This window comes from Nestor notabilis, unplaced genomic scaffold, assembly GCF_000696875.1.
Source record: "Nestor notabilis isolate BGI_N333 unplaced genomic scaffold, ASM69687v1 scaffold23954, whole genome shotgun sequence".
Taxonomy (NCBI): domain Eukaryota; kingdom Metazoa; phylum Chordata; class Aves; order Psittaciformes; family Psittacidae; genus Nestor; species Nestor notabilis.
Window position 1 is genome coordinate 27,228 of NW_009926350.1, and position 21,258 is coordinate 48,485.

Here is a 21,258-nt window from a genome sequence, read left to right on the forward strand (position 1 = left end):
TCTCTTGCATCAGTGGCTGATGTTTATGTACTTTCTGAGAGTTGGACAAAGTTTTCAGCTTTTCCTTTGGCTCTGCAACAGTTTCTCTTTCTTTTTCTCTTTCCCCCGTCTGAAACCTCCCTGAATGTCCTTTACTCTGATCACCTCAGTCTATGACTATGAAAGTCAAAATATGGTTTAATTTTTGCCTGATACTTTTTTCCCTCTCTCTTCTTTGTACCAGCTTCTTTGTCTGGTGCATTCACTCCAAGTGCCTGGAATTCCTCTGGCCACAGGGAAGCAGCAGGACTGTCTTTTGTATCTAGTAACCATAGCTACTGGTTTGGAGTGTGAAGCAATTACGGTGGCTTTGTGTAGTGCAGAAGGAAGGCCCCTTGCATACATGGTATTGTTCAGGATGTGGCTGCCAGGGAGCTGGCATCTTTCTGAGGATTTGTGCTGTTTGGCCATTGCACTGATAGCTTTTCACTGGGGATATGGGAGCATTGTTTCCTTGTGGAGTGATATAGCCCAGCAAAGCTCAAGGGAAGCAGTAATTTCCATAGGCTTTCCACCTGCTCCTATTTTGCAAGGGGAATTCTGCCAGATTTTAACTGTAGTGAATGGTGGTATTTATGGAGCACTTGTAGACTTTTAAGGCCATAAGAAAATGCCTTTTCTTGCCCTTGTGAGGCATATGGCTACTTTTTTTTTTAATGTCTTAATTGAGTTTAAATGTCACTGAAGCACAGAATGGCCAAGTTACCTGTTCACAATTTTTGAGATAGTTCTGGTTCTCCAGATGGGCTGTGGAAGCTGTAACCCTGAGATCTCTCTGTAGCCACCTCCACACTGCCTCCACTTGTTTGACATGAACTCCAGAGGGACAGCAGTGCAGACTCTGCATGTGACTCCAGTTGTACTGCTGCTGTCTGCAGAATGGCCAGAATCGCTCTCAGCCTAACTTGTTGTGTTCTAAAGGAGATTCTGGAGGTCAGAATGAGTGTCTACTCACTTCTGTTCCCACAACTCCAGCCAGCAATGAGCAGAGTAATTCGCATACCTTTGGCCTGGAAAATGCTTTGGACACCTATTGAGAGAGGACATGTGCAAACAGACCTTTTCTCTGGCAGTTTGCTATCTGCTCTAATGCAGCTCTTGAGATTAGCTCGGACACAGGGACAGTTTAAATCTTCCTCTCTTCAAAAGGTGGAAACAAAGACATACAATCTTTTCAGCTATTTTGTTGATTGTCAATGTATTTAAATAAGAATTGGAAATTAAAGCTTGTGACTCAATCTGGTTAACTGAGTACACAGGAAACTCTCTGTCTCAGTGTTTGATCTGTGGAAATGCCTGAGAGATCAGAGAATGTGTAAACCATGCAGGTCAGCTTGGAGAAGTGTTTATTAAGGGAAAATACTGGGTGTCATAAGCACAGAAGATCAAAGGTTTACTGTGGCAATATATGCAATGCTATCATAAAACGTGGATTTATAGCTTCTGTCTTTCTCCCAAGTTCTAGAAGCAATATAGTAGGAGTTACATCTTCAAATCTGCTTTAAAATAGTGAACAGGTAATGAAAACAAGCTGGCTGGCTACTTATTCTGTGTTAAGAGTAAGTTTAATTCCCTGAAGTGGTATTTCTGATTAATGCTGGTAATGCATGTGGCCATCATATTGGCACTGCTCAGCCCTATGGATCACTGTCCACCGTTTGGCACCATTCAGCAATTCACTGGACAGGCTGGGTGCGAAGGAGCCAGGAATCATGTTCTACTGCTTGGGGGGGGGCAGATACTCTGCATATTTCACAAGGGGAAACGGAGCTGCATCTTCTTGTGCCCATGTTAATGAAAATCTAGTGGTCTAGGCCTTTATAAATTCTTTACAAGTATTATATCTCTGGCATGAAAAATCTCTGTCACACCAAAAATGGAGCATGCAAATGTTGTGGTCTGGAGCTGCTTGTTCTCCAGTAATGAATTAAAACAACATCCGAAGTAGGCTGGGAAGTGATGAACACGCAACAACCATCTAAAACATTGGACAGGAAAAGCTGCAATCTGAGCTTTGTGCAAGGACATCGCTAGAGGGTTTTAAATTAGTATCCAGACTGGTAGTTGGCAAGATACAGGGTTTGTGTGTTCAAGAACTTGACTCTGAGCACCAGAATCTCAAGGGAAATTGAACATACCTGATCCTAATGGTGACATCACCTGAGCATGAGACCAGGAAATTCAAGCAAAGCTGATGGGAAGTGGCTGGGGAGAGAAGGAGCAGCTGGTAGGTGGGAGCAAGTTACTTCAACAGAGCTTGGCTGGCAGAGGTGGTTAAGTTGCTGCAGCTCCGGCGCTCAGCAGTTGTGATCAAACATTGGTATTTTGGAAAGCTTCCCATGCCTGCATCCCATTTTCTCATGTTGAACAGAAAAGCCCACTGTTAAAGCAGCTATCAAAAGATGCCCCCATTACCATGTAACAGGACACAGAATACATGTTACGGAATATTTTAGGCTAGATGAAAAATCAGTGCCAATTATTACCATGTCATGAGCTTGTCAGTATCCTCAGAATTTCCTGGCCTTGTTTTCTGCTGCTGGTATTACTAGGAGCAGGTGTTTTTCCTGGGTCTGGGAAGAAAGGGTTTAAATCTCTCTGTGTCAAGAAGGAAATTGGGCTTGTAAATTCTTAGGGTGTGTGAAGCCACCTAAAAAGGCCTTTTATGCTCCCTGGACCAAGTACACGGAAGGTACTTCCTAAAGGATTCGATTTTATTCTGCCGTTACCTTCCATAGCAGATAAGCTAATCTTCCAAAGTTAGCAAGGGTGGAGAAGAGAAAGGGGCAGCAGCATGAAAGCCTCATTCAGGCCGTTCCAGTTTTCCTTCCTGGTGTGTGGATCCTGGGAACAGGCCATGGTGTGTACCCTTTCGCTAATCCTTTACACTGACCAGGGCAGGGAAAGATCAGCAGAGGTCAGCAGGGATTTACTAATATAAGCGCATGCCTTCCTGTTGTCATGGAGACATAACTCTTTCCTTTATTCAAGTTTAGTAGCTGTGTAACTCTGATACTTGAGGTGGAGGGGTTCTCTTTCTACCCTCAGTATCTTTCTCTGGTGGGAAATGTGCTGTGGGGATCAGCAACAGCACAGCCTGGCTGGTAGGAATTGCATCAGGCTAGGGATTTAGCAGTCACAGTTGAGGTATTATAGTATTCCATTTGAATAACACATTAAATATAATAAAAAACCCCAAACCCATTAATCAATTGTCAGAATTGTTCTTCACTATGAAGGAAACAAGGTAATCTCTGGGCTGATAACCCCAATGCTGCCACTTCCTTGTTGGAATTTAAAGTGACCATTAAGAGCACCTTTAGGGTAGTTATCAGTGAGGCACTGGGCATCTCCCATGAGGTCAGGTGTATCCCAGCCTGAGGGCATCCACCCTCCATCCTGGTTTCCCAGGACTTTGGAAGAAATAAACTTGTGAAAAGCAAACCCCAAAACCAGAAGCCATGAATAACACTAAAGCAGCATCTCACAAGTGGTGAAGCAATAAATGTCTGAAGCTCCTTGTCTTGTGTATTGTGTTAGTAAGTCATCATTGGCCTCTAATAAAACCTTTGGCCAGCATAATGTCAGGATGGAGGGGGGAGGCTGTGAAAAAAGTTACTTCAGTGCAACTTCTGTTGTGGGGGAAATTACTGCTGAGATTTCACAAGTATGAGATAATGGAGAACAGACAAAGTTGAGGGGGTCGGCTTGGTTTTTAAAGGGTAGAAACCTTGCTTCAGCTCTTTGAGACCCTCCTCCTCCCACGCTGCCTTTATCAGTTCCTACAGCAATCTGTCAGTCCAGTGCAACAGCATCTTGTCCCAGGTTACTGAGGCAAGAGATCCCTCAGGACTCTGGGACAGAGGCAGTGAACTGCTGCCAGGGGATCTCGGATGGCTAGAAAACTTGCTGTTGCAACTTGGAAAGATCATTTACTAAAGGTATAAAATTCTTAAAGCAAGTTATTAAGGCAAAACCTGGAAATGGAGCTTGTTTGCCTTAAAGTGATGCAAAAGGTCAGAGACCTCAACTTTGAGGCAACATCTTTGTCAGCTACCTTTAAAGTATAAAACCAGACCCGCCCTGACAGAGTGCACTGAGTGCTTTATATGTGACTGTTAGCCTTTGAAGTCCCTCCTAATCCACCCCTAAATGCCTGGAACATGTTCTTCAAAGAAACCTGAGTCTTCTCCAGTTTCATTTCAGGGTAGGATTTCAGGATGGTATGACTGTAAGATACTTTATGGTTATTCTCCCACTTACAAACTTCCCTGAATCATATTCTTCTTGTCATGGGTAAAGGAAAAATCCTGAATGTCATTGTTAGTCCAGCAACAACTGTTTCTGTGGAAAACTATGAACTCTTTTGTCATTCAGTGATTTCTTTGGCCTGATTTTCACCATTTTAATGAAACAGCATTGTCTGAATTACACATTTTCATGATTGGTATGTTGTGCAGCAGGAAAAGCTTACTCACTTATTAGCATTTGGTGTGTATTCATATGCTATTGGCATTAATAATCATTAATCTATTCGAAAATTGAGAGGAATTATTGTATACCCTAGGGCTAATGGATGAAAATATCAAAACCAGAGTTAAAAACATCATAGGTGTTCTTCCTCGAGCTGGCTGGTGGTCTAAGTTTTGATACCTTTTTTAGTCCACTATGTTCTTCAGCCTCTGCAACCAGCCTCCTGGCAACATCACAAGTGGGACATACTCAGTCTCACTCCTGGAATTCCCCCTTTCTGACACCTTGTAACAAATCTGGTTCAAATTCATGTCTCATCTGTGGAATTATTTAGTCAGAAGTTTTGGCACTGTCACTGAATGAATATGAGGGTTATACTATATTTACACAGGGGCATGTTTTGTCCTTGGGAAATATTCCAGTATGAGCATAGGCTATGTGCAGGGGACTATGTGATATAATCTTAGTGTTAATAGTCCTGTATCCTCCACTGAGTAGGGCAAACATGGGTGATTTTCTGCAAGCTGCAGTTCACAGGATAATTTGAAGGTACTTAGATATTATTTCATTTCTTGTGATTTATGCTGCAGTCTTCTCAGCCTGCTCCATACATGCCTTATGAGCAGTGCTGTGGTACTTCAGGAGATTCATTCCAAAAGAGGAACATTTGCCTCCAAAATGAGGTCCTGCTAAAGTTACAACTTTTAGATGTAACTAAGGTAACATTTGGTTATAGAAAGTATCTAAAACTAATAGAGCAACAATGCAGGAATTCAGCCTTTCTCAGTCCTGTATGTAACTAGTTTTTCACCACAGATTACAAGTACACATAACTAGTTAACTGTTGCTACTGTTCATGGTCATAGTGAGCTTAGGGGAGATTGGAGTTCTCCCTATTTCTGTATTGCTGCTCTTTGGTAAGCCAAGAGGGTCTGGGATTTCTCAGTGAAGCTTTGTGTTGGCTGTCTTGGTATTTGTAGTTCACCCCTGTTGTGTCTTCAAGTTTGTGTTTGTGACTGTGGGGCCATATATTTGTTGCCAAATCTTGTAATGGACAAGCATTAATGACCAATACAGATTATTGAGCATTGCAGTATGATGAACCAGAATAGCAGAGGTACAAAAAGGTATGTCTGTTGTGAAAGAACTTTGGAAAAGACAGGAAATAGCGAAGGGATTTGATATTTATCTTTATCTGCAAGAAGAATTTAGACTGTCTGCTTACGATGGAAGCAGAAACCATGCATGGAGCCTTTGAAATGCCTCCAGCCTGTCTACACTAGCAGAGCTTTGTGATTCTTTTGAAAGGTGAATTTCTTTGCAGATTTCTCTGCAAATCAAAGTCCTTCCAAACGTGCAGTGGACTTGGTCTCTGGTTTTTTATCTTGGACTGTGCTCCTGGCCTGAGGGAAGTGGAGCCTGGGGCTGGTTACTCATTAAGTATACAAAGGCTCCTATCTCCTGCCTAGTAAACCTCTTCTGCGAATAGTTTCCTGGGCTCCCACTCTAATTGCTACAGAGATTCCAGGCAGATTCCGTCATCCTTGTTTTCTGCCTGACTGGGAATCTGAGAATAAAAGGGTTGATGGCAGAATAATGAGATTGCTGGACAGTGCAATGCTCAGCAGCTCTCCCCAGCATCACATGAGGGAGGAAGGGAGGGGTGGGCCTAGAGATGATGCTGGGAAGAGAATGGGCTATCTAAATCCCTGAGCACCCTCCCTCCCCCGTCAACACTGCCCCTTAAAGGAAGACTTAGAAACTCTACAGTCTTTTGGTGGGAGGAATTTGGGGGAGGTCAGGGCAAGGGCATGCTTTTGTAAACCAAAGTCTCCTATAAATCCCTTTCAGGTTCTGAAGTTGGATGCCTCCACCTTCAGCTACAAAGAGACCAAGGAGCTGATGGGGCAGTGAGTTGTAGAAAACCACTGACACAGATTAACTACTGGGTGTGTAGAAGGTGCACCAGAGCAAGGCAAACATGACCAAAAATGGGCTGGGATAATGATGGCGTGAATGCGAGAGTGTGTAGGGTCGGCCGAGAAGTGATGCTGTGGTGTGTGATCCTGGCAAATCCTTAGTGTGGAGCAGGGCACGTTAAAATATTTCTCAACTAGCAGTGATAGAGCAGGGGCCCACAGTTACATACAGAAGGCAGCAAAAAGGGCAAAGAGCCCTTAACAGTGGCATCTAAACCCAAGGTAAAATTCTGGAGATAGCTTGACTTCCAGCACTAGGCTAAGTCAGAATTGTCTCACCAGAAGCAGGAGCTATTTCTCAGATACTATTTGCTATTTCATGAGCTTTATCTCTGCTTTGTGGCCATTTTTCATAGATGTTTTCAAAACATCTACTGTATGGTTTGCGGAGTTACTTCCAAGTTTGGATGTTTCCTAACACTTATGCAGGAATTGGTCTACCCCAGAGCTTCTCTCTTATGTATCCTGGAAAGGATAGAATTTAGGGGAATCTCAGCATTAGTTGCTGGTATCTGGATGTTACACTGTGTTTTGGCTCTGCAGATACTAAGAGTTTAGACCTAAAATACCATCAGCAGAGTGAATCTCATCAGTTTCTGTTCTTTGCTGTTCTTATAACACTTAAAAATTCCCTGCTGTGTAAATGTACGTGTCTAACCTGTGGGGAGAGGCTGCCTGGGCAGTAGTTGTCAAACTTTGAGCTACTTGATGTATCAGACTGTGAAATGTGTCAGTTTGGAGTTTGGGTTGGATTGTTTGTGGCAGGATGTTCAGATAACTGGTGGATTAGCTGAGAAAAAAAGAAGTATCTCCAGAAGGAGCAGGTGAGACATCAAGACGTGTTGTCTGCCTCTCTGGATTTCCAAGCACAAGTCCTGTGCCCTACCAGTGAAGGGGGTTGTTGAAGCTTACACAAAGTTCATCTCATGCGTGGATTTAAGGTGATAAGTTTCACTGCTCTCAAAGTGCCTTATGGATGAATAAGCACAAATTGTATGTGGTGATCAGCAGAACTTTCTTCTTTAGGGCTGGCTAACAAAAAGTCTCTTTTCTCAACAGGAGTTTCATCCTCTGAAAATGACAGCAGCTGTTCCTCATCCCCCTGTGAAAATGGTGGGAGCTGTCAGGATTTGGAAGTGGGATACAAGTGCACCTGCCCTGTGGAGCCTGTAGCCTACATGGGCATCAACTGTGAACACCTCTATGATGCATGCATTAAACATGAGTGTACTGCCCACAGGATGTGCAACAGCACTCCAGGATTCCTGGAATATGACTGCATCTGTATGCCTGGCTTCACAGGTATTGATTGTAACGTTAATATTAATGAGTGTGAGAGCAACCCTTGTACAGACCCTCGTTTTGAATGTGTAGATAGTGTAAATGGATACACCTGTAAATGCCAAACAGGACTGAGTGGAGAAGGCTGCCAAACAGAAAGCTCTGTGTGCTCTAGCCACCCTTGCCTAAATAACGGGACGTGTGTGGAGGGTCCTGGGGACTATACCTGCATCTGCCAGCCTGGCTTCACCGGGGCCAACTGCAGAGACAACATTGATGAGTGCACCTCCAACCCCTGCCAGAACGGAGCCATCTGCCGAGACAGGGTCAATGAGTATAGCTGTTTCTGTGTGCCTGGGTTCCAAGGATACAACTGTGAAATAGACATCAACGAGTGTGCGTCCCGGCCCTGTAGAAACAATGGCACCTGCCTCAATGAGATGGATCACTATGTGTGCAAGTGCATCCCTGGCTACACAGGTACCTTTCATGCTCATGTACTAGCCGGGTGGTTGGGTTATGTCTCATTGTTCATGTAGTTCCACATTTTGCCTGCTGCTGCTGTGTCTTGTAGAGTTAGTAGCTGTCCTGAGAAGCTGTCGTTTTACAGCTATGAAACTAAATCTCTGTTGCACGACTCATTTCTGGAGTGTTTGATACTGTGTGTGAATAATGGTACAGGGCTTGTTGTGGCTTCTGGGCAACAGTTGGGGCTTGGATTTCCATGGATGGCGTGGATGTTGAGGGACATGGATCAAAGAGTGGAAGTGGGTGGATTATCTGAGACTTGAGTACTAGATACAGGTAGCTGTGATTAGCTCTCAGTGTGAAATTAAGGCAGATAGACAAGGGAAGAGATCTATTATCAGGAAATGTATACTTAGTGTTTCCAGGTATAAGGTATCTCTGCCTATCTGGCCTATGGTTCTTTGTCCTGCCCTGCAGGACTTCTCAGGGGGAAGTAGTCTTCTTGGAATAAAGCGGTTTTTAGTTGGAGATTTCTTTTCCAATTCTTACACAATCAGTGAGTGTTTTTTGGCATGTGACATAAGTATCTCCTTTGGGGCATCTGTGCTAATGGTGACTCAGAGTAATTTACAGCTGTGAGTTATCTGTGAGGGAGGCAGTGGGGGGGTTCTCCTTTCTCCAGTCCTGCTTATCAGAGTGGAATGCAATTGTGTTGCACCCACGTCTGCCTGGTACCACCTAGCACATGAACTTTCCCAGCCTTCCTCAGTGTCACAGGCTTAAGTGTTTCAAGAGTTAGGTTGCTGTGAAGGAATGCTGCCGATTACCAGTGGAATGAGAAGTTACAACATCAGGAATGCAGCCCCTGATGCTGACTCACTTTCTGATAAGAATTAACAGAGATGAAGGAGGAAAAATAGGAAAATTTCATTTTAGGTTTTAAGATTACTCCTGATTTTGAGTATCAAGTATAATTCAGTCTTTGCAAAACTGATTCTATTTTATCTTTAGGCTGAATCCTCAATTCAGGATTGTGGGATTCCCCTGCCAAGGAAGTGATAAAATGACCCAGGCAGCTGGAGGAGTTTGTTGTGTTCCGAGTTACTCTGCTATGAGGCCTTGCCTTATGATCTGGTGCTTCATCCATTCTGGCATCACTGGCTACCAGGTTGTTTCCTGGTGCTTGCAGCTGGAATTTGGTTGAAGGAAATTTTGCATTGGTGTTGACGGGTTTGAACCAGCAGATTAGGGGGCCCACATTCCACCAGGATTAGGATGGCCATGTCCACTATGTGGTTAGCCTTTGCCAAGAAGGGGAGATAAGATGGATTGGCAGGTGCCACTGCAATGGCTGAGGTTTGGAGGTGATGCCAGGCACTGGACAACTCAGAGGTAGAATATAGCATAAGAAGAGGGTTGCATAGAAGTCATGCAAGAGGTCTTATTCTTTCAGGGAAAGTTGAGACTTTGGACAAAAATGAGTGACTTGCTGTTGTTATTGACTAGTAGAATTGGAACTAACACCTAATTTTTAATAGCATTCATAATAAAATTCCTTACTAATATCTAGTATCACTGGAGTTAGCTTTTTACACTGCTTTAATGCTTTTTTCCTAGTATCTCAAAGCAAGTTACAAATATTAACTAAACAAATGGAACAATATTTTGGAGAAGCAGATAGAGATCAGTTTTCCCATATGACCCAGAATGCAGCTGCCCCTGCTGCAGAACACTGGATCTGATTAATAGCAATCCAACTCAAGAGTACCATATGTAACTAAAACTGTAAGAGCTATATCGTATGTAAAAGTTTAAATAACACTGACTAGTAGTGTGATTCTTCCCATCCCTGTCCTCCCTGCCCTCAAAGGATCCAATTCCCCATACTGGAAGCTATGTTTTGTTTTGAGAGAGGACTAAAACCCAAAACTCTAGACAAAATAATTGTGGTTTCAAATAAAAATTAAAGCTCTTTAATTTGTAGGAGTCACATGCTATTCATGAGCTCCCAATATTCTTACAGCAGTATTAAAACAGATCACTGTCTGGCCAGTTTGGTTGGTGACATGGGTTTTGTGATTCCAGCTCACAAGTCCAGGCAGCACAGAATCACTTTTTGGATTTGTAACACAAATATGTCTCTGTTTTGTAACAAAGGTGTGAACTGTGATGCTGAAATCAATGAATGTGATTCAGACCCTTGCCAGAATGGGGGCCTGTGCCATGATCACGTTGGATTCTACACCTGTACCTGTGCCCCAGGTTACCAAGGAATGCAGTGTGAGGTGGACATCGATGAATGTGTGAGCCAGCCATGCCTACACAATGGGACATGTCATGACCTCATTAACAGGTGAGAAGTCAGAGTTACTTGGCAGTTAGATAACCAGGACCTAGTGTAAACTGTGAAAATTGGAATAGAAATCTGGGGGTGGAGTTGGGTTTAGTGTTTTGTACATCCCAGGGGTCCCAGCGATTCATGGCAATAAGTAGAAGGCCCCTCCCAGCAGCAGAACTCCTAGGGTGCTTCAGGGAAGACAGGAAAGGATTCCTGTTACTGCTTCCAGCTGACAGATCACATACAAAGGGAAGCGATTTGCAGAACATGAATGGCAAGGCAACTGCTGAGAACATAGCTGTGTGTCTGAATTTATCTCCTCACAGGTAAGGTGTGAACTCAGAGGCTGCTGAGGGTTATCTGCTCTGGCATCAGCGTGGCCTTTGTGCTGATGTGATCCTCTTGTCTTTTTCCTCTGCCCCACAAGTGGTGTAAGGACTGTCAGCTTAGCTCTGTTTGCTCTTTCCTCATACTGGGCTTTGCAGTTGAATTAAGAGCTTATGCATTGCTCTGTTTTGCTGCCCCACAGCTATCATTGTGACTGCAGTGACACAGGCTTCCAGGGGGACCACTGTGAGTTGGATATCCTGGAGTGCGCCTCTGAACCCTGTCTGAACAGTGCAACATGTGTGGAGGGAATCAAGAACTACAGCTGTGTCTGCTGGCCAGGTAGGTTAGAAATCTCTGTTGCTATGCTGGTGTGTAGACCCACTGCAATGGAGAGCACATACTAAGCTGCTGTGTTGAAGAAGTAAAGAACTAGTGATGATACTGTGTGATTTTTTTTTCATTGAAACAGTGAGGCTGACACTGCTGCCCCTTACAGGCCACCCAAAATCCAACTGACCTCATGGCTGGGAAATACACCCTGATTCCCAGCTGTAAATTTTTCTTTTTTTTTTCCCTGCCATTTTTCATCGTGTGTTTTTCTCTCATGGGTTAATGCTTTCCTGCAAGGTGATTATTTGGCTCCTGCTTTTGACATAGTGGAGAAAGTGGAGGGCCCTGGAACTCCCCACTAGATGAGCTGCAGTGTCTTCTGAGTCTTATTCTCATCTTCAAGGCAGCATCAATATTTGGCAGAGTAGTTCCGGTGAAGCTGTGGGAGATGCTGACACTGATGTCTCCTGGCAGGTTACACAGGGCAGCACTGTGAAGAGGATGTGGATGAGTGTGCAGCATCTCCCTGTCACAACGGAGGTGTATGCTTTGAGAGATCCAACCAAGCCTATTATGGAACACAACCCGAGTTCCCCAGTGATTTCAGCTATAGCCAAGCAGCTGGTTTCCTCTGTTGGTGCCAGCCAGGCTTTGCAGGTGAGCTATGCAGTGCACCTGGGAGATGCTACATGGTTTGAGAAGATAGGAATGGAGCAATGTTATCTGTGCAACAAAAATCACTTGATGACTGGTACTTCAGAGGGTGGCAGCCTGATGCATCAGGAACGTGCTTTTGTTCGCATATTGTAGGAATACATTGCAGACAGATGTCTGAATGTCATTCTCCATCCAGCAAGCTTGTCTCAAGGCTGAGGCAACAGCCTATGCACTTCCCAAGTGCTTTGATGAATGCCCCCTGACTATGCAGATGCCAGGGCGGTTTCTCTTTGTCAGTCTGTCATGCATATGGCAGAATTCATCCCTACAGAATATCTGTGAAAGCCTCATCAGAGGAAACTAATTCCCTGGAGTCCCAGATAACTATTCTGGGTGTTTCCTTGATGAGACTACTCGTACAACAGCAAACTATATAATCAGAGTGGGTAGGAGAAGAGGGAACTGGGAACTGCTCTTGGAACTGGGAGCTCTGTGCATGTTCAGCTCAAATTTCACCCTTTCCCTGGTTTATAGATATGTATAAAAGGCTGATTTAACAGCTGGGGAAATTCCCTGGGGGCTAAACAATAATACTTTATTCAGTTTTGAGAGAAAAAGGAGGTTTTGGTCCACTATTGCACTGATGGGAATGGTTCAGAAGTTCTGATCCTGCGCCTGCTCCCTTTCATGACATCAGAAAATCATTTGACCTTTCCGTACTTCATTTTTCCTAATTGTTTTGGTGATAATATCTATTTACCAGAGTGTCTGGAGAGACATGCTATAGCACAAAAAATTCTTTTGCATTTTTAGATGACAGAAAATAAGTGTAAAAAATTCTGAATGCAGTTGTCTATTCAGATTCTTTCCCTCACTGATGCATGTGTATACTCAAGATGCTTCTTTGTGTTTTCACTTGAAAGGGGAGACCTGCTTTACCAACATTGATGAGTGCGAGTCCCAGCCCTGCCAGAATGGAGGGCTCTGCATGGACCTTACTAATGGCTTCCTTTGTAGTTGCCTACCAGGTTATTCAGGTAATGCTGGTGAAGGGGGGTGGCTGGAATCAAGTCCTTCTGGTTAACTAATGCTGAGCTGCTGCATTACTGCCTGGCTGCAGGACTGGATTCCAGCCCTGGGTAGCCCAGGCTGCTGGGCAGGGCTGAGATGAACTCTGGGGAATGTGGGATGTGTGCGGTTCAGGGCTCAAATGCCATGGGAAAGCTCTGTGGTTTTGGTCAAGAAAGTTAATAAGATGTGAGCTAGATTTTGAGAGGTAAGATCAATTACGTACAAGACTCTAAGATCGGAATATCTTGGGGATGTGTTTCCTGGAGTGGAAGTTTGCTGGGAGAATGGTGGAGGGGGTTTTATATGCACACTATGAAGGTGAATAAAACGAGCCTTCATGAAAAAGGGGTGCTTAAAATTCTAGTTGTCACAAGCTACTGATTCTGGCAGATTGGATCACCAGCACACAAACCATCTGTAAAACATCTCCATTCCCTAACACCCCTGGATGATAAGAGCCAGCAGTTTTTGACTGGAAGGCAGTAATGTGCTATGTTAGGAGGTCAAAAGGTCTTTGTGTTGTGATCAAATGAAACCTTCTCTGTTTACAAGGGAATGGAGAGTCTGGATTCTTACACAAATGCCCTGCCTGACCCTAATGGGTCTCAGTTTTCTAGCTGAGAAACTACGGGATGGTGAATATTTCATATCAGCTCTGTTGGAAGGTACACTGCCGATACTAAACCTCATCTTAGTTTAAAATATTCGTTCTCAGTCTTTTGCATCTTTAAATTCAATTTGTACTCTCTGTTTTGAGCAATTTAACACCAAAAGTAGCTTAGAAGAAAGGTGATTCCCAGCACAGGCTTGTATTTATGTATTTTGGAGGTGGATGTCACCTCTCCACAGTGTTACTAGGCTGCCATCTCGTGGGAAAAAGAAAAACTTGAAGCCAGAAGAAAACCTTGTCCCTTTAAGTTCTTTCCACAGCAGGTAGCAGCATTCCAGAGGCTGTCTTAGACCTTTATTGCATGGGAAAGCTTTGTGGTTTCCTTCTGTGGTCATAGTGGTTGAGCTATGTTGGTGTAACTCTGTCCAGTTCTTTCCTGGGAACACCCATTACAGAGGCCTTTCACTCCCAGAGTCTCTAATCGCCTCCCAGTTAACAGCTTGTGTAACTGGGCTGAATTCCTGGGGGAGGGTTTCTGACCTATCTCATTTGCTTTGGATTCCTGATTTAGGCTGGTCCAAGAAGAAGATGCTTTTGTAGGTGAGGTCTTTTAAAATAAGCTTTTATCTAAGCTCTTTATTGCTACTTTCTTGGGTAATTACAATACTGTACTCATGAACTGAGATCTTGTCCAAAGAGGTGGTTTAAAGTTTCTCCTAGTTGCCAGAATTTGTGTCCTGTTCCCTTTTCTTCCTTCAGTGCCCCAGCACCCTCACAGAGTTCAGAATTTCATTGTGCTTTGCCACAGCTGCAGAGCTGTTTAATCCTTTCCAGTTCTTAGCATACTCATGGGCAGAAAAGCTGATAGAAATGCAGGATGATGGGCAGAGGAGCGCTAGAGTTCATTCTGTTGCATCAAATTTGGGTTCATTAGTACTTGAAGGGGGTTTAAAAGCAGGTTGCTCTTCTGGATATTGCTTTTGGTAAAGGACTTTGTCTCAGCTGAGGTAGTTCTGACACGTTAACAGAGTGAAAGGCTGGGAGCAGACTGTGAGATCAGTGAGTGTGTGTGGAGGAGTGAAGCTGACAGGGAAATAATAGCAATTAATCTCCCCTCCTTTGTCAATTAATCTCAGTACAGTCATGCTGGGTAAACAGCTTATTACTTCATATTAGGATCACAGAACAACTTTGTGAAGCTTCCCATAATGTTTCAGTTCAAAACACATTTCTGTGGCAGCTTAGATCTGCCATGAACTTGGGTTTAAACTGCCTCCGCTGATTAAAGTGAACTTGCTACTCTGATGAAGAATGCTTTCTTGGGGCAGCAGGGGGTTCTTTCTGTACTTCTTTTCCTTCAGGCTGAGGAATTTGGGGAGTGTTGGGATAACAATGTGAGTCAGGAGAAATTCTTTCTTTGCAAATTAACTGCCTCAGTGCTGTCTTAAGCCACAGCAGTGCAGGGAGATGAACCAGCTCTCTCTGAAAGATGGTTGTTGTAAAAGTGGTGCCTCATTCCCAAGAGAACAACATAATAGGTCCTGAAGAGTCTGTTCAGTGTGTCAGTTTGTGCTTTAGTGGAGGATGTACCCTGAGAGGATGTAAGAAGTATGAATCAAAAGATTGCATGGGTACTAAATGAAGTGAGAGGAGAATGAATCTTGCATGGTCTTGGAAGTTGTCAGCTGTGGGCAAGGAGAAAAATCATATCAGGAAAAGCCTGTCTTTTAGGAAAAATAAAAGCAACAAAATGAATTCTGCATTCATGGGAATGGTTTAAGTCCATCATGTATATACTAGGCAACAGTTCAGGCCAGGACATGAAAAAGACAGGTACCTCCATTTGGTATTTTTGACCTGCAAGAATGCAGTCACTTCAGTGGACTTTAAAATGGCTTGAGCTCTCCCACTCATATTTGCAGTCCTGCTAAAGTTGTCTCTGGAAAGGCAGTGTCCTAAACCACAGTGCTGTGGCACTGGTGAGCCTGGGTGAGAGGAGAAGAGCAGCATCATTTCAATTGCAGACATCCCATGGCAGTGGCACCTTGTGATCATGGGGAAATTCTGAGCTGTTCTGCACATGGCTGAGGAATGCCTCTACCTTGGTGAGGAATCAGAAGGTGATGTGGTAGTAAACTTGGGAGCCATTGTGACTGTGGATGTGTCTCAATATAATTGGAGTGCTTATTGACCATTTGACTTTGTTCAGTCATAATGTCTTTGTCAATTGTCCTTAAAGAAGTGGGATACCTTCTGTGTAGCTAGCTATAAATGGTTACCTGTAAGAGTGCTAGCCCAGATCAAATAGGCTGGAATTCCTGGGTCATGGGTCATGAAATAAATGGGAGATGCTTCTTCCTTCTAACCAGCTTTGGATAGATTTAATTTTTTTGTGCAGCTATTTCTTGATGTCAGATTTGTTTTAGAGATGTAGTCTCTACAGAAAGGGCAGCTGAAAGGTTAAGATAGTAAAGAGATTAGAGGACTATTACCCCTTCAGCAGAATCCCTTTTGGTAAATATAGCTGAAGGAAGCTTGGGAACACTTTGTGAGACCCACATACACTTCCCTTCCGTTCCATGTTGCATCTCCCTTCTGGATCATAGCTCCATGGTTAATCAGACCTTTTGACTTTACTGTTATTTGATTGGAATGCCATGGGAGCGTACGTGTCAGTCTATATCCTGCTGTGTCCAGGTGTCAGGTGAGTTTTGATCAAAAATGTCCTCTGAGATTCTGATGCTTGCGACTGCACAATCTCTTTTGAACTAGCCCTGTAGATTTCCTGACTATGGACAGCCTGAGATCTGCCAGCTCACCCTGGGTAAAGACTTTCTGAGAGGATTATTAGTGGTGGAGCAACTCTTAAGAGTTAAATTTGACTTCCTTACTAACTGAAATGGGTGAAGCCCAGCTTAATGTCATCTTTAGAATCAGGGCAGGCAAGTACTTGGGCAGAGCAGTGCCTCCGAGAGAATTCTCCTGTGTATGGTGAGATGGCAGTCTTGTAATGGTGCCTACCAGGAGAGATGACTTCAAGGGGTCAGGTCCAAAGTTCTCTCTCCATTTTGTAACATTTTGCTGCCAAGATCCTTCTGACATATTTCGTGTTCTTTATCTTGACCTCCTCCAAGAAGTTTTACAAATGATTAGGAACAAAATACTTCTTGAAATTTAAACCCCATGACTGAATCTTGTAACTTGCATGACTGCCAGCATGGAAGAATGGGGACTTGAAACCTGTAGAAAATGAATCATCTGGTTCTTTTAATTTCTTTAGAATCCTCCAGTTTTAAAGGAGCTAAGCAGTTACTTCTCAGTTGTGTGTAGTCTGAAACATGTTCAGTGATCCATCATTTTGTCTTAGAAGAGGTCTTAGTCAAGTATTTTATCTTGCACATATATATATCTGTACTCTTTAGAAGTGTCAGTGACCGTGTATTTCTCCATCCTTATCTCTCTACGAGAACCTTGGTCTGTATATATCCTTAAACTGATCCAGGGAAAAGAAGCCAGCACGGTCTCTAGTTAGCAATATTGCATATAATGAATTTGAAAAGATGTAGTGAGTGGCAGGTGATCAGAATTTTTGCTGCCTCGTGCTACATGGATTTGGGTGTGATACATTTGAAATCAGCAGTACACAGACTCTGTGTGTAAATATATACCTCTGTGTGTACGTATAAATCAAAATATGGATCTTTTAAAAGGAATTTAACGTTCTCCAGTCTTCACAGTTACACTTCATAGTTGCAGTAGGCAGATGAATGGGCACAAGCTACCCATTTGTTTTCTCTTGAACAGTAACAGAAGGGTCATATTAGCTAATGGAGATAGTATTTAAGATCTGTGCTAGGATAGGTCTGTGTGCATAGGACCCAGATGTGACTGTCCGAGAAGTTTTGACTCCAAACAAATACTCACCGTATCCCTCCCACTTAAAATATCTGTGTAAATTTACTGGCATGTTTGGATTGAGTGAAATGAAGAAAGTAAAATAGCTACAAGAGTTGTTGGAATGCTTTCTTTTAATATCTTAAAGTGATACTGCTAAAGCAGATTCCAGACTCTGACTGTGGGAGTTTTTGTTTGCTTGTGCCTGACATTGATACTAACAGAGACTCTAAGTTTGGGGAAAAGCTCCCAGATAACATTTCTTTGCAGAAATAAGAACCTTCTCTGGGTTCCCTGCAACATGAAAGTACAAACCTGCCTCCAGGAACTTAACAATATGAACATTAAAAAACTCAGAAACATGGAGGAAGAAGAAGAAGAGATTGCAGCAGCTAATTTTATAAGGTGGCTAATGAGGAAAGAGTTTTGATTCTGCAGTCCCGTGTTTGAACCAGTACAGTCAGCATAAGGCAGGGAATTTCCTTCCATTCAGTTTGAGCTCAGAGAAATAGATCATGCTTATTAAAACTTGAGCCTTTTCTTCATGGATATTGCAGAGTGGAAATGCTTGTGCTCACCAGTGCACAGAACAGGGCACATGGAGGAAGGATGCTACATGAAGGGCTGGTCCCTGATTAAATTGGTACTGAATGTGCAGCAGAGCCCAGGTTGCACTCTACATTTGGAACCCTCCTTATTTGTATGGTTTGGGTATTACACAGTGGTGGAAATGCAGTGTGTTGGCTTAGCTTATAAAAAGAAAAATCCGTATTTTGGCTTTCTTCCTGGAATTTGGCGGATTCACCTGGGAGATGGTGAGGGCAAGAGATAGTCTCTTGACATTTTACTGTTGGAGCTAATGCTGTGGATAGTGCTGGGTATTACTGCAACGCACTGAGTGAGAATGCCCTGTGAGTACACATTCTTCATGTCAGCACTGACAGGGGCCAGCTGGGGAGGTTTAGAGCCGGGCTGGATTAGATCTCTCTGCAGAGCAGGGCTCTTCTATATTGGCTGGTTCCATCTCCAATCCCTTTTTGTCTGACTGGCATCAGGGAGCGCTTATACACATTCTGCCGTTTCAGTCCAGCCTTTTTGTCATTCCTCCTCCCCCTTTCACCCCCGATTTTTTTTTCCCCTTAACTGTCACAAATGTCCACAAGGAGTCGGCCATGAAATCTGTGCTGATTGGCGTGATCCTGAAGGGAATTTTTCTGCTAGCAGGTAATGAGATCTATAGAGTAATTGCGATGTGTCCTGAATGTTTGCATGCCTGCCTGGGGCAGGGAGCTGGTTGTGCGATTAGTGGTAGCTGAAGGCATGAGAAGGAACAGGAATTGACTAGAAATGAAGAATGTTTTTTATTTTGAAGAGACCTAAAGTTTTGTTTTGGAAACTTTAGGGGAAGGAATTTCCTTGTTGCTGCAAAGATGAAAGCAGAGCTGTCAGCATGCTCTGTGGGCATCCTTGCTGCAGTCCTGCCCTGCTCGGTGCAGTGATCCAACCCGGGGTGTTCCAAGGCTTGGGTCCTTGGTTTTGGCCTCAGAGTACTGTGTAAACACACAGATGTCTCCTGGTAGTCCTGTGAAAAGCTGGGTTTGCTTTTAGAAAGGTTTCCGCAATTTCCCTTTTTCCTTTTCACGATGTAAAACTCCTTTCTTGAGAAGCAGTTTTTGTTTCGACTCCGAGGACAACCCCTTTGGTGGCCTGTGCACTTCTCCATCTCCTCCCCCACTGTCCCCTTGAGTAGTGCGCCGTGGGGGAGAGGTCAAAGCAGCGTGTTGCCATGGCACTAATTGTGCAAATATAATTGTGTCGGGTCCGTTTGCAGCTAATTCTCTTTCTTCCCCCTCTCTCCCTCCCCTCCTTTTTTCTTTTGATAATAATAATACAAACCCTAATTAGGATGCAGCAGGGAAAGGTTGCTAGGAATTCTACTGTCTTACGGGTGAGGGCAAGCCGGTGCTGGCCAGGAAGCCCTGACGAACCCCCATGTTTCAAGATTGGGCCCATGAATAGACCTTGTCCTTAAAGTATTGGGTTTTTTTTATATGACAGCTAAATGAGAAGATTTCTCTTTCTGTGTGTTTATTCTTTGAATTTATTATGTGTCTGTTTGAAGTATGTGATTTATACTCTGTATACAATGAATCCTTATTAATAGCACAGTCAGTAAATTGTCACCTTCATTCAGGGAATGGTGATCTGTATGGATTTTAGCAACACTTGATTTATGAAACAAGACTATTCTCACCACATAGGTAACACTTCAGAATCTAGTGACTAGATTTGTATTTGAAACTACTGCAAGCTCTAAAAGCTCAGTAACTTCTGAGTGTCTGTTTCTGCACCAGCCCCTGCGGGTTGTTACCTTGGGACTGTTTGTTAGCTTAAACACTGCTAAATTAACTGGAATGTTTGAAAATACTTGTCTCCAGATAGCAGCCTTTAAATAACACTTGTCTGATTTTCAGATAACGAGTTCCACTGGCTTGTGTATGTGTCTTTAACTAGATAAGAAACTCATTAAGTATTTTGAAGTCTCCTAATGATGTGATGAATCAGGTTGGCAACAATGCTCTTCCTATTGATACTTCAAATAATGGTAAACATCTGAGCTAAGAAATATAGAGGCAACAGAGAAGAACAGGTTAAGAGTAACTTGGTTTTGTGAAATGGAGTTGTCCCCACTCTCTTATTTTTTTCAGTAGACCTGAAAAGGGATGCCTCAGCTTCCTTTAAGAAGAACACATTAGTTTTGAACTTTGTAATATGACTTTCCAGTGGGTTTGTGAAGACACAACTATCTGTGTCTTGGAGACGATTGGAATAACGGATATTCAGGAAATGCTTTGTACTTCTGGATACTGTAATGGCCCATGGCAAAAATCGTATTCTTCTGAAGCAGGGAAAAGTTTCTTTTATTTTGCTGTCATCCTTTTCTTCATTTACACTCTGTCATCTGCAGCCCAAACCTAAAATTACAGACTAATTTGCAGCACTGAAATGAGCAGCCAGGAAGCAACATGCAACAGAAATCTCCTTTTGTTTTGGTGTAAATGAAGAATTTGGCAAACTAGAGATTTTCAAACCCAGTTGACAAGAATCACTGGCGATACTGAAGAAGGAGAGAGGGCGAGACAGCTGAGTGGTGAAGGGAATGTCACCAAGAGGCATATAAGGAGTTAGTGATGTAGCACATGTAACTTCAGTAAGGGGTGACTTTGGCTTCCAGGAAAAAACTTGTCATTAGCCAGATTCTCAGAACTCTTGCAGTTTACTCTGTTATCAGTTTGTTCTAAAAACTGCTCCAAATTCAAATCTGGCTCTGCACTGGTTTCTAGGAGGGCAGGAATACCTTAGGGGTCATTTTAGAGGTGCTTTCCTCCTCCTGCTTTAGTCCTGTGAAGGCTGGCTGTTTGCAGAAACAATGGCAGTGACAAAGATTATACTTGTGGCTCTGGTTCCTCTAGGAAGAGCTGTCCTCCTCTCTTCCTGCTGCTCTGCCCTCCTTTCCTGCTGCTGAATGCTTCTTCCCTTTGCCTGTTTGTAAGCTGTAAGGTTAGACAGCAGCGTGTAAAGATGTGAAGTGTCAGCTTATTCTTTTCACCCATTTCAAACCACTAATCTAAGAAAATCAAACCAGCTGCATCCCATGGGAAAGCTTGCTGTTTAATTAGCCACCAGCCTGGGGTTGTGCACTCACCATAGGGACTAATTTGCCACCTGGTGTGAAGCGCTCAGCCCACAGGTATCAGCTGGGAAGCTGCCTAGGCCAGATTCCTGCT

At 43.4% G+C, this 21,258-nt stretch overlaps 1 protein-coding gene across 1 annotated transcript in view; it reads left to right on the top strand.

The window, feature by feature from the left end:
- The window catches only part of CRB2 (crumbs family member 2), a 35,065-nt gene that overhangs the window by 1,217 nt on the left and 12,590 nt on the right, over nt 1-21,258 (top strand). The window contains exons 2-6 of the mRNA XM_010013494.1: nt 7,551-8,252; nt 10,398-10,593; nt 11,108-11,247; nt 11,713-11,895; nt 12,819-12,932. Of these exons, the coding sequence (XP_010011796.1) occupies nt 7,551-8,252; nt 10,398-10,593; nt 11,108-11,247; nt 11,713-11,895; nt 12,819-12,932 (1,335 nt within the window). The remainder of the gene's footprint in view (nt 1-7,550; nt 8,253-10,397; nt 10,594-11,107; nt 11,248-11,712; nt 11,896-12,818; nt 12,933-21,258) is intronic.